Raw genomic sequence first — 14260 nt, 5'->3', positions numbered from 1 at the left:
TGACCTAAAACTATTCTTATCACAGGTCAGAAAACAAAGAATAACTAAAAGTCTCAAGAGATATTAAAATTTATTTTCACACCAATCTCATTTTTTAATAGAGCTCTCATCCACAAAGAATTCCTCCAATGCAAGATTATGCCCAATTCAAGTAAGTACAATGCAGTCACGCACTACTTAATGAAGGGATACATTCTGAAAAATGTGTCTTAGGCAATTTTGCAGTTGTGTAAACATCACAGAGTGTACTTACATAAACCTAGATGATAGGCTTTACCACAAACCCAGGCTATATAGTATAGCCTACTGCTCCTACGCTACAAACTTGCACGTTACTGTACTGAATAAGGAAGGCAATTGTGACACAATAGTAATTAAGTGTGTTAGCTAAACAGATGTAAACATAGAGAAGGTACAGTCACAATATGGTACTATAATCTTACGAGACCACTATCATATATGCAGTCCCTAGTTGACAGTAACATTATATGGTGCATGACTATACTATATTGAATTACTGTCAATGACAATAAGCATTAGGATATTAAATTCAACTGTGAATAGTTAATAATTAATAATAGTTTCCTACATTTGTATATTTCATTAATAAAACTTTTCAACTACAAGATTGTTCCTCAGAAAAACGTTGTTAAAAAAGGAAAGAAAGTATTACATTTTACAGACGGGGTAAATTACAGCTTCAAAGCCATTAAAAGACTTGCCTAATGCTATATGATAAATAATGGTAGAACCATTAGATCTCTCCAAAGATAGCATATTCGTCCTCCTACATGAGGATACCACCTTCTCATTTTATATTCCCTTTATATGACGGAATAAAAGGAAATATGCTACTTTTCTATTTTAGAGCAAAATTTTATAGATACTACAGTTACTTTTCATTTCATCAAAAAACTATATGAAGCAATATTGAATAGCTGTTGAACACTCTTGAGATTCTATTGTTTTCTTTAGTATCTGTTAAAAGATCAAAGTGACAATATTGAAAAGCAATAATACAAAGTCAAATAAATACTCTAGCCTTGGTAATGCCACCAACCACACTCCATGAGGTCACTTTTATTTTAAGAACGTAAGTCTCATAATAAGGGGAACACCTAATTGGTTTTAGTTACTCTTAACAATCCCTAACTGTTTGCTCATGTCTGCCAGCAATTCACCTTACCCAGAGGTCATGTTCAGCATAGTCAAACAGAAGCCACACCTTCCTATCAGCATGAGACAGAAACACCTTTTGAAGAGAAATGACGTTTGGATGCTTAAGCTCTCGAAGTAACTGCAAAACAAAGGAGATCCATTAACAATTTCTGTCACAAAAATAATGCTAAAAACCCCTACACCATTTGTAATTCAAAGGCAATACAAACCCACGGGTAATCAATCTTAAAAATCTAATAAGCACCCACACAATTTTGAGACAGATACTTCAGTAACAAATGAGAAAATATCTGTGAGGAAAAGACACTGAACAGGTATATCTGAGTAAATCTATTTTGTTGTTGTTTGGTTGGTTATTTTAACTTTTTGATTGTGGTAAAATATATATAACATAAAAATGACCACTTTAATCATTTTTAAGTGTACAATTCATGGCATCCTATAAGTATACTCACAATGTTCTGCGATCATCACCACTATCCATTTTAGAATTTTTTTTGTCATCCCAAACAGAAGCTCTGAATCCATTAAACCAGCGGTCCCCAACCTTTTTGGCATCAGAAATGAGTTTTATGGAAGACAAATTTTCCACGGATAATGGGGTGGAGGTGCAGGGCGGGGGCTGGGGGAAGGGGCGGATGGTGGATAGTTTCAAGATGAAACCGTTTCCCCTCAGATCATTCATTAGGCATTAGATTCTCAGAAGGAGCACGCAACCTAGATCCTTCACATGCGCGGTTCACAACAGGGTTCAAGCTCCTATGAGAATCTAATGCCGCTGCTAATCTGACAGGAGGCAGAGCTCAGGTGGTCATGCTCGCTTGCCTGTGGCTCACCTCCTGCTGTGTGGCCCAATTCCTAACAGTCCCGGTGCTGAAGGGGCCCACGCATCACACAATAACCCCATTGCCTTTTTCCCCAAGGCCCTAGTAACCTCTACTCTACTATCTGTCCCTAAGAATGTTCCTAATCTAGATATTGCATGTAAGTGGAACCACACAATACATATCCTTTCATGCCAGGCTTATTTCACTTAGCCTGTTGCATTCTTTTATGGATAAACACATTCCACTCTATGCATATCTATATATATATCACATTTCGTTTATCCATTCATCTGTTGATGTCCATGGGTTGTTTTCACCTCTGGTTGTTGTGATTAATGCTGCTATGAACATTAGTACATACTATCTGTTGAAACTCCCTGCTTTCAATGCTTTGACCATAAACCCAAGAGTGGAAATCCTGGATCAAATGATTGCTCTGTGTTTAACTTTTTGAGAAACCACCAAACTTGCAGCTGTACCATTTTACATTCCCATCTGCAATGCATGAGCGTTCCAATTTCTTCATATCCTCACCAACACTGGTTATTTCCCCCCTTTTTTCCTTAAAAATTAACATATATCCTAATGAGTATGAAGCAGTATCTCACTGTGGTTTTGGTGTGCATTTCCCTAGTCAATAATGGTGCTGAACATCTTTTCATGTGCTTACTGACCATTTGTAGATCGTCTTTGGAGAAACATCTATTTAATAAGTCTTTTGCCCATTTTTGCATCAGGTTGTTTTGTTGTTGCTGCTGAGTTGTAGGAGTTCTTTACATAGTCTAGATACTAACCCCTTATCAAATATGATTTATACAACTTTCTCCCATTCTGCAAGTTGTCTAGGCTTTGACATCACATAACAACTGAACTTGAAACAAATCTGTAGTTCGTAATCCTTTTTAGAAAATATCAAAGTATTTGCAACATTAGAAGATGCAACATTCATTAACACCAATTATCATATGAAAATTAAGTTCTGCAACCCTATGAGGTACAGTACCTAATTTCAGGCATTTAAATTACATAGTAAAGTTGATTAAAATTTTGTAACTTTTCATAAAATAACAAAGAACTTAAACAGAGAGAAGTATCCAAGGAGAGCATATTTTCATGAGTTTGTGCTTTCTCATCTCATAAAAGGATGTTATTTTCTTTAAAATATTTTATCTTCTTATCTTATGATAACCAAAGTGGCCTAACAATCCATCCAGTCAAAAAGTACCCCTAACCCTGCCAAGCAAAAACGAAAACAACAACAACAAAAAGCCTCTCATGAAGCCCGATACTGTCTTTATCAGTTAAAACGTGTTTCAACAGTGCCTTCCAAGTGTGCTTCAAATACTGGACAGCCAGGTGAGAAAATCAAGATGTTAAAACTTGTAACTTCAGTGCTTTTTGTGAGAACACTGCCACAAAAATAAGAATCAATGTAAATGTGAAGTTAAACACTATATTGGGGGCTTTGAAATGAACTTCAGCAAAGACCATAAATCAATTAAATATTCAGTCACATATTAAAGATTATTCTCTGGTGTGATAATTATTTTATTCAGAAGCAAGATTAAGTTCAGGTTATATTATTTCTGCTTTCAGAATATAATTTTCAAACTTGTAAGACTTTAGCAATTATATACCAATCCTCAGAAACCTAAATGCTAGTATCTAAAATTGACCATTCCCTAATTAATAAACAACACAAATAATCTGACAGGGAAAGTCTAGACTTTGTGGTAATCCTGGATCTCCCAGCTGGCTCAAAAAGCCAAAGCTCGTGCTAAGGTAGTCTTAATTCTAGTTCACTGTTTTTCTATTATCTCAAAATTGGAACACACTCTTAAGCTAGACAGCTATTTCAAATTCTTTCCAGTAACTGGCAGGGTGTAAATTATAAAAAACCAACACATTCCAAAGCGTTGGCAAAAGATCTCCACAATTATTAGAAACCTACATATAAAGTTATTCTTAGTGTCTCCTGAATTTTACCTCCAATGAAAGGTTTCATTTCACTCCTGTATTCAAAAAACTGCAGCAACAATTTGCTTAAGCACTTCTCCCAGATGCCAAGTATGGTACTAGGCATGCGACATGTATTATCTCATTTAATCATGAATTAGCCCTATGAAATATTTATATAACCCCTATTTTACAACTGAGAAAACAGGGGTTTAAGGAGGTTAAATAATTTGCTTAAGGTTACATTCCTAGGAAGTGGTAGAATCAGCAATTAATAAATTAACTTTTAAAACACAAAGCCAGTACTTGTAACTACTATGGTCTAATAGCAATACCTCCCAAGAGCTAACATCCTAGAGGAATGGATTATGTCTGGATTATGTGTCTTTACAATCCAGAGACATAAATGTCTTAAATATATACCAGGTGGCAAACTTGACAATGGCAGGCACTACGTATTTATTCTCATGGCTGCATGGCCAGCTCTTAGCATAATGCCTGGTACTGCAGAGGCCCTTATTAACTATTTGATAAACACATGAATAAATGATTGTGTAAATTAACAAAATGTACCTAAAGAAGGACACACAACCCACTCTTTGGCTTCTGATCTATGAACTAATATCCCTGCTTTCTTTATAAAACCAATCTACTTTGTTTTACTAAAATTTACTAAATTTTACTAAAAATATAAAAATTAGTGGCCAGGCACGGTGGCTCACGCCTATAATCCCAACATTTGGGAGGCAGAGGCAGGTAGATCACTGAGGTCAGGGATTCAAGACCAGCCTGGCCAACATGGTGAAACCCCATCTCTACTAAAAATACAAAAAATCTGTTGGGCGTGGTGGCACACACCTGTAATCCCAGCTACTTGGGAGGGTGAGGCAGGAGAATCGCTTGAGCCTGGGAGGTGGAGGTTGCAGTGAGCTGAGATCACACCAAGGCACTCTAGCTTGGATGACAGAGTGAGGCTCCATCTCAATACAAAAAAACAAAAGCCAATCTACTTCATTAAATATCAGTTTAAAAAAATTCATCTATCTGATTAACCAGACGACAAATCTCTGGGAGTAAAGACTTCATCCTGAGTAAGGAACTGCTGCCAGAGTAGTGAGTAACAGTGTTATGGACTGAATTGTGTTCCCCCAAAATTCCTATGCTGAAGCCCTAACCCCAGTACCTTGGAATGTGACTGTACAGTCACATGCTGCATGATGATGTCACAGTCAATAACAGACAGCATATATAAGATTATAATGCAGTTGAAAAATTCCTATCACCTAGTGACACACAACCTTCATAATGTTGTAGCACAATGTGCATTACTCACGTGTGTGTGGTGATGCTGGTATACATACATGTATCACGCTGCCAGTATCAGACAAGTCTAGCAAATATCATTATATGCAGCACACAATGTTTGATAATAAATGCCTCTATAACTGGCTATGTTTTTATTACATTACGCTTTTTATCATTATTTTAGAGTGTACTCCCTCGACTTATTTTTTTAAGTTAACTGTAAAACATCCTCAGGCAGATCCTTCAGGAGGTAGTCTGAAAGGTACTGTTATCCTAGGAGAGGCAGCTCTACGTGAGTTTTGCCCCAAAGAATTTTTTTTTGAGACAGTCTCATAGTGCCCAGGCTGAAGTGCAGTGGCATGATTTTGGCTCACTGCAACCTCCATCTCCCAGATTCAAGCAATTCTCATGTCTCAGCCTCCCAGGCAGCTGGGACGACAGGCATGCACCACCACACCCAGCTAATTTTTGTATTTTTTTTGGTAGAAACAAGGTTTCGCCACGTTGGCTAGGCTAGTCTTGAACTCCTGGCCTCCAGTGATCTGTATGTCCACCCTGGCCTCCCAAAAACGTTGTGATTACAGGCATAAGCCACCATGCCTGGCCTCCCTGAAGACTTTCTAGTGGGATAAAATGTGGAGGTGGAAGACAATGATATTCATGATCCTAAACCTGTGTAGACCTAGGCTAATGTAAATGTGTCTTAGTTTACAAAAAGAAACACGCATTTGTATGTTCACTGCAGCACTATTCATAGCAGCATGAAGTCAACCTAGATGCCCAGCAACAGCGGACTGGACAAAGAAAATGTGGTGCACATACACCATGGAACGCCACGCAGCCATTAAAAAGAATAAAACGTCTTTTGCAGCGACATGGATGCAGCTGGTGGCCATTACCCTAAATAAATTAACACAGGAACAGAAAACCAAATACCACATGTTCTCACTTAAAAGTAGGTGCTAAACATTGGATAAACATGGACATAAAGATGGCAACAAGAAATACCGGGAACTACTAGAGGAGGGAGGGTGAGGTGAGGGGAAGGGGTGAAAAACTATCAGGTAACTATGCTCTGTATCTGGGTGATGAGATCATTCACACACCAAACCTCAGTCACATGCAATTTACCCATGTAACAAACCTACACATGTGCCCCCGAACCTACAAGCTGAAAAAGTAAAAAACAATTTTTAAAAATAGAAAGAAGCTTATAGAATAAGAATAAAAATATTTTTGTACAGGTGTACAATGTGTATTAAGTGTTTTTACAATAGTAAAAAAGTTCATAACGTAAAAAAGTTACAGTAAACTAAGGTTCATTGAAGAAAGTAAAACATGTTTTATAAACTGAATGTAGCCTGTATGTAGCCTAAGTGTACAGTGCTCATAGTCTACAGTAGTGTACACTAACGTCCTAGGCCTTCACATTCACTCACTACTCACTGACGCCCTGAGCAAGGTCCAGACCTGCAAGCCCCATTCATGCTAAGAGCCCTATACATATAGGTGTACCATTTTTTATCTTTGTTTTGGGGAGGGGGCGGGCTTGAACAAGAAAGAATTTGGGGTGAGTCCATAAAGTTTATTAAGAGAGTAAAGGAATAAAGAATGGCTACTCCATAGGCAGAACAGCCATTTTTAAAAAATCATTTATTTTTACTGTACCTTGTCTATGTTTATTCCATATATTTACCATACCTTTTCTATTTAATATGCTCAGATATACAAATATTTAGCATTGTGTTACAGTTGCCTATAGTATTTGGTATAGCAACATGCTGCATAGGTTTGTAGCCTAGAAGCAATAGGCTACACACAGCCTGGTGTGTTTAGGTTCTACCATCTGGGCTAGTGTAAGTACACTCTGTGATGGCAGAACAATGAAATCGTCTAATGACGCATTTTTTCAGAGCATATCCCGCTAATTAAGCGACACATGACTGTATTTGGAGATAAGGCCTTTTAAGAACTAATTAGGTTAAAATGAGGTCTTTAGGGGGCCCTAATCGAGTCTGACTGGCGTCCTCCCAAGAAGAGATGATGAGGACATACAGAGAGACACCAGGAGTGCCTCTGAAATGATCATCTGATGAGACAGGAAGAAGTAGGGTATCTGCAAGCCAAAGAAAGAGGCCTCAGAGGAAACTAACCCTGACAGCACCTCGATATTAGGCTCCTAGCCTCCGCAACTATAAGAAAACAAACTGCTGTTTAAGCCACCCAGCCTGTAGCATTTTGTTAGGGCAAATAAAGCAAACCGGTACAGTAAGTAACTATTACTAAGTAAAACACCTTTGTTGGTGGTGGTGTTTTGTTGTTGTTGTTTTTAGGGAGACACATTAGGAGACAGGTCACTTTGGAATTAAAAGAGAATAGCCACTGAGGATTGGTGATGGAACTGTCTCAGCGGACAATTACCTTGAAGTAAATATTTATACTGAAGAAATTCCAAAAGACCTGGGAGCTGTGCTGCACTTAGCAAGGCTAATATTTACTTAATGCCTACTACATGCCAGGCACTGTCCCATTTTACAAATGGGGAAACTGAAACACAAAGAAATTAAATAACTTGTTTTGGGTCCCACAAGCTAGTAAAGTGGCAGAGCCAGGGTAGGAGCCCAAGGAGTCTAGCGAGGTTGTTACTCCTCATGCATTCCTGTGTGTTTGATGCTCTGATGCTGACAGAGTATGCAGGCTTTCCCTGGTGACGAAAAGAACTTCAGCACTACATGACCCTATTTGGAGCCCAGAGCATGTAGATCCTAGTTTTTAATACTGTAGAAATTATTTTTTGCCTTTTCGAAGATTTTGTGTTAAAATATTTTGAAAACAGCCAGGCACGGTGGCTCCCACCTGTAATCCCAGCACTTTGGGAGGCTAAGGTGGGCGGATCATGAGGTCAAGAGACCATCCTGGCCAACATGGTGAAACTCCATCTCTACTAAAAACACAAAAATTAGCTGGGTATGGTGGCGGGTGCCTGTAGTCCCAGCTACTTGGGAGGCTGAGGCAGAAGAATCGCTTGAACCCAGGAAGCAGAGGTTGCAGTAAGCCGAGATTGCGCCACTGCACTCCAGCCTGGTGACAGAGCGAGACTCCGTCTCAAAAAAAAAAAAAAAAAAAAAGACAACAAAAGGTTTAAAAATACTCATATAATAGTTTCCATCACAGAAACCATCTATGTTTTCCCAATTCTGCTAGGAGAAAAAAAAATCTTATTTTCTGAGTTCTAAGATTACTGTTTTGACTACGTAATTCACCATAAATTTAAATACAGTATCACATTTAATTTGAACTTCTACAGTATAAATATATAAAAAATAAATTAATACTTCAAACTGTGTCTTCTCAATAAATATCACAATGGTGAGAAAATGGGTTTAAAAAGCCTAATATTCACAAAACTATATTGCATTCTAACATTAAAATTTCATAATATAGCAAAGATAAAAATAAATTCTAAATTTATAACGAGTATGGTGACAGTTGACTTGAAATCACTGTTAAAAAAAAAATAAGGAAAACAATTCCAAAATTATTTAAATATAGTTAAACCTGTGAAGCCTTTTTCAACCAAATTCTTGCAAATTGATAAAAACTGAGGTATGCTTGGTCAGGCACGGTGGCTCATGCCTGTAACCCCAGAACTTTGGGAGGCCAAAGTGTGTGGATTACAAGGTCAGGAGTTTGAAACCAGCCTGATCAACATGGTGAAACCCCGTCTCTACTAAAAATATAAACATTAGGTGGGCGTGATGGCGTGCACCTGTAATCCCAGCTACTCAGGAGACTGAGGCAGGACAATCACTTGAACCCAGGAGGTGGAGGTTGCAGTGAGTCGAGATCGTGCCATTGCACTCCAGCCAGGGCCACAGAGCAAGACTCTGTCTCAAAAAAGAAAAAAAAACTGAGGTATGCTTAGGTTAAAGTAGAGGTGAGTAGAAAAGTAAAGTCCAGAGCTTTACCTCTGCTTCCCCATTGCAACTATAAGGCAGCCTTGTGGAATACTGATGATCCCCCCATGTGCAGTTTGAAAAATGCCTACACTAATGGAATTATGGCTCATAGGAAATTTTGACAACGTGTAAGACAAACCACTTACAAAAAAATGAAGATGAAGATATGCAATGCTCTTTGCTTTTAGAAGAAGTTCTCAGAGCTCCTTCCTCTTCCCCTCCCTTCTACACTTACTTACAGAGCAAGGACTATACAGCACACCTAGCACACACTGAGGAAGAAATGCGTTGCAGTCTAGAGGGTTGGGGGAACAGATAACAAAGTAACCAGGCACACAGATAAAAAGAACCCCCTCGTAATTAGATTTGTAATGAGTGTTATATTAAAGAAACAAACCAGGTGTAATCATAGAGAGTTAATGGAGGTGAATGCTGGGGACACAGGACTTTTTCGAGGAAGAATTAAAAAATGGAAAGAGGAAGGCCTGATAAAACCTTGCCAGAAAAAATGGGAATTATTTCATTCTTAACCTTTTGTTATACAAATTTTCAAACTAAATAAAACAGAATATTAAAACAAACCTCTATGTACCATCAGCCACTCACAGCCAAACTTAATTTACTTATACTAATATCCACCCCTCCCAGCCAACCCTGGATTATGTTGAAGTAAATTCTAGTTATTGTATCATTTTACCTATAAATATTTCAGTATGTATCTCTAAAATACAAGGTCTCTTTTCTCTGACGACAAGGAAAATAAATTAGATCAGTAACAGTAAGTTATCTAGAAATACCTCACATGTTTAAAAATTAAGCAATATAATTCTAAATAACTCATAGATAAAAGGAAAATTTCACAAAGAAAACAAAATATTTTGTACCAAATTAACAGAATAAGAGAAGAATTATATGGTTGTTTTTATCCATGTAGAAAAAAAGCATTTGATAAAATTCAATATCATTTATGAAAACATTCTTAGGAAACTAGCAATACAACTTCCTAAACTTGATTAATAGCACCTATGAAAAAATGCGCAGCTATCATTATACTGAACAGTGAAAGTGGAAACATTTTCCTCACAGTTGGGAATAAATCAAAGACACCTGCTCTCACCTCTATTCAACATTGTGTGAGATGGCCTAACCAATTCAGTAAGAGAAAAAAAAGAAACAAAAGCAGAAATAGGGAAAAAAGTAAAAGTATCCCTATTCATAAATGACATGATTATGTAGAAAAAATCCCAAGGAATCACCAAAAACCTACCAGTGAATTTAGAAATGTCTCAGGATATATACTACACCATATATATATATTTTTAAAGTAAATAAATAAATAATAAATAAAATGGAAAGTATATCTTTCTGCTGGCTTGAAAGTCTCAATACTATTATTCTTTGAATTGATCCAAATTATAATCTCAACAAGCATTGAAAAAAAAAAACCAACTAATTAGCAGATGTAAAAATTTATATGATAATGCTAAAGAACCTAAAATACCCCAAACAATTCTGACAAAGAATAAAGCTGGTGGCCTTATACCACCTGGCTTCAAGTCTTGCTAGAAAGGGAGAGTAATCTATTGGTATAAGGCTGGACAGAGAGAACAATGGAACGAAACAGAGTCCAAATGTATACTTTCTTTTTTTGCAAAGGTGCCAAAGGAATTCTATGGCAAAGGATGTTTTCCAAAAATGATGCTACAACTGTACATTCATATAGGAGGAGGAATTCAAACTCTATATCATACCACAAAGAAAAAATAATTGAGTATATCATAAACTAGAAATTTAAAAACTATAAAGCTTTTAGAAGACAATATTGGGAAATATTTCCACAATCAGTGAGTAAAGATTTCTTCAGCCACATACAGAAAATAGTCATAAAAGGAAAAATTAGTAAGAACTTCATAAAAATTAAACATTTCTGCTCATCTCAGATTGAAGAACCATGATCAAGTACATTAAAAGTAGGTTTTCATACTTCTTTCTGTATTTAAGTGCATTTATAGTTATCATGATATATGCAAAGATAATACCTGTTTCTGAACTGAGTTTTGTTTTTTTTTTAATAAAAAACATTTTGTTAAAGACTAATAAACAAGAGAAAAGCATGTGAACAATAAGTACACAGCTCAATGAACTGTCACATATATAACCCGTGTAACTAGACCCAGAGCAAGATCAAAGAACATTACTAGCACCCTGAAGCTCTGTATTCCCTCCAAGGGTATCAACATCCTGACTTCTAACACCACTGACCATAGTTCAATGGCTTTTAACTCTTTAAAACTGACGAGTATATACAGAATAGATGTTGAATAACTGACAGTTAACATACAGATACCTGGTCTCAAGATCGAAAAGTATAAAAAACGTATCAATTGAAAGAACTACATCTTCCAGCATGGTCTACCTTTGGTTAACAATATCCTCCAGGCCGGGCGTGGCGGCTCAAGCCTGTAATCCCAGCACTTTGGGAGGCCGAGACGGGTGGATCACAAGGTCAGGAGATGGAGACCATCCTGGCTAATCTGGTGAAACCCCGTCTCTACTAAAAAATACAAAAAAAAAACTAGCCGGGCGAGGTGGCGGGCGCCTGTAGTCCCAGCTACTTGGGAGGCTGAGGCAGGAGAATGGCGTCAACCCGGGAGGTGGAGCTTGCAGTGAGCTGAGATCTGGCCACTGCGTTCCAGCCTGGGCGGAGGAGCGAGACTCCATCTCAAAAAAAAAAAACAATATCCTCCATCTCAGCCCCATTCTTCCCTCAGGAAGGTAATTGTTACATGCGTTCCCAAACCTGGAACTTTCCTTGTTTTTCTACTTTAGTTTAGATGTACACCCTTCTCCATTCCCATATACTTCTATCACAGTACTTGACAAGCTGTTCTTAGATTTATGAGTCTTTTTCCTCAACACAGTGTAAATTATTTTTACCTACTTGAGTTGAAGACTCACTGGTACAGAATCTAGTAAACTTGCAAAATGGTTTAACATTTCCAGGTCGTAACAGACTATTACGGGTAAATATAATAGAAGGGCTGAGAGCAACAAAAGCAAAGATTATAATATATATTCTAGAACATTCCGTGTAAAGCCAGAAAAGACACATTTGGACCCACAGTTTTATAACAGTAAAAACTGAAGTAAAATCTCAACAAGTAATGCTCAGTTTAAATGTATGGATAATTATTAACGCATTAACCCAACGACTACTTCCCTTTGGAATAAAAATGAGATTCTAATCACAATATGGAAAACTATGCTTCCAAAATAAAAGGGCATGAATATTTACATACTCAAATGAACAGATACAAGCAATGAAAAGCAAATAATACAACCTCATTTTAATTTGACATAATTAATGACATAAGTTTCATTCTATCAAGATAAAAATATTAATTTTATATGGACTAACATGCCACTTTTACTGCTCCCAATGAAATAACTGGACCCTTTACTATCAGTGACAGCTATTGGGAAAATATGTATTTATATAAACAACTGAAATTTACTTTACCCCAAATAAAGAGTTTACATAGAACTACATGTTCCCTTGACTTCTCCTTAATATATTTTCCTATAGTTGATATAAAAAATATTCACTAATTTTCAATTAATATGACAAATACAATACAGAGCCTTATATAGTTGGTACTCATAAGTCAGTTGATAATAATGATAAAAAGAACTTCACTTACTGCTATTTCTCTACATGCCGACATAGAGATCCCAGTTCCTTCTATTTGTTTTAAAGCGTAGTCTTTATCATCCTTCCTGTAAAAACAAAGTTATTTTAATATATAGATAAATCTATATTTATGTGCATTTTTATAAAGTAAAATATAAATAAATATAAATCACATTCGATACACATTTGACATCATTCAATATAATCATACAATGTAGTACAAGGAAAAACTTTTTAGACAACTTAGTCCAGTCCCATTATTTGATGAGGGAAGTTAGCTTCAAAGGAATAAAAAGACTTTTCCAAGGCTCCACAGTTACTTGTGGAAGACACAGATTGAGATATAGAGCTTCTGACTCCCACTAATAAATTCCTTCTGCTCTAATATATGAATATAACACACATATATAAAATAAAACCTGCTTTCTAAAACCTATTCAGATATTAATGGGTCAGAAAACTTAAGAAACGAATGTGTCCCTAAGGCACAAAATGGTTACAATTTAAAACATGTCAATCATATTTGATAATAAATAATTTAGGTCATCTCCAAAGACTTTCAAAGACACTTGTACAACATGTGTTTACTGAACACTTACTACGTACCCAGAACTGTGCTAGGTACTGAGGATACAACAGGTTCCTTCTTTTAGAGAGTTTTCTGTGTCTACTGGCTTAAAAAGACAAGTAACCCATCATAATATAATATGATAAGTGCTATGATATGGTAAGTGCAACAGAAAAGGTTACTCAAAGGGGACTTGGTGGAGGACCCAAGCAAAGACTCCTCAGAGGCCAGGTGCGGTGGCTCACACTTGTAATCCCAGGACTTTGGGAAGCCGAGGCAGGCGGATCACGAGGTCAGGAGATCGAGATCATCCTAGCTAACATGATGAAACCTTTTCTCTATTAAAAGTACAAAAAAAATAGCCAGGCGTGGTGGTGGGTGCCTGTAGTCCCAGCTACTCAGGAGGCTGGCGCAGGAGAATGGCATGAACCCGGGAGGTGGAGCTTGCAGTGAGCCGAGATCGCACCACTGCACTCCAGCGTGGGTGACAGAGCGAGACTCCGTCTCCCCAAAAAACAAAAACAAAAACAAAAACAAACAAAAAAACACTCCTCAGAGAAAATGTCATCTGAGGCCTAAATGGCTGTTCTCAAACCTTTTGGTCCCAGAATCCCTTTATTCTCTTGAAAATTACTGTGGACCCTGACGAGCTTTGGTTTATTATATCTATCAATATATACCCTATACAAACTTTAAAATGGGAACTTTTAAAACTACATAAGTTTATATCCACCAGCCACCAGAGCAATGGAATAGCATCATCACATGTTGGATC

General features: G+C 37.1%; 1 protein-coding gene across 1 annotated transcript in view; it reads right to left on the bottom strand.

Annotated features, from left to right (window-relative positions):
- CDK8 (cyclin-dependent kinase 8) overlaps positions 1-13004 on the bottom strand; it is a 70572-nt gene extending 57568 nt beyond the window's left edge. Inside the window, exons 1-2 of the mRNA XM_011999958.1 lie at positions 12928-13004; positions 1187-1297 (exon numbers count right to left, since the gene is read on the bottom strand). Of these exons, the coding sequence (XP_011855348.1) occupies positions 1187-1297; positions 12928-12951 (135 nt within the window). The 5' untranslated portion in view covers positions 12952-13004. The remainder of the gene's footprint in view (positions 1-1186; positions 1298-12927) is intronic.
- Positions 13005-14260: the final 1256 nt, after the last annotated feature.

This window comes from Mandrillus leucophaeus, unplaced genomic scaffold, assembly GCF_000951045.1.
Source record: "Mandrillus leucophaeus isolate KB7577 unplaced genomic scaffold, Mleu.le_1.0 Scaffold61, whole genome shotgun sequence".
Lineage (NCBI taxonomy): Eukaryota > Metazoa > Chordata > Mammalia > Primates > Cercopithecidae > Mandrillus > Mandrillus leucophaeus.
The sequence above is the reverse complement of the archived record's forward strand: the minus strand, read 5'-3'. Positions and strand labels throughout refer to the sequence as shown.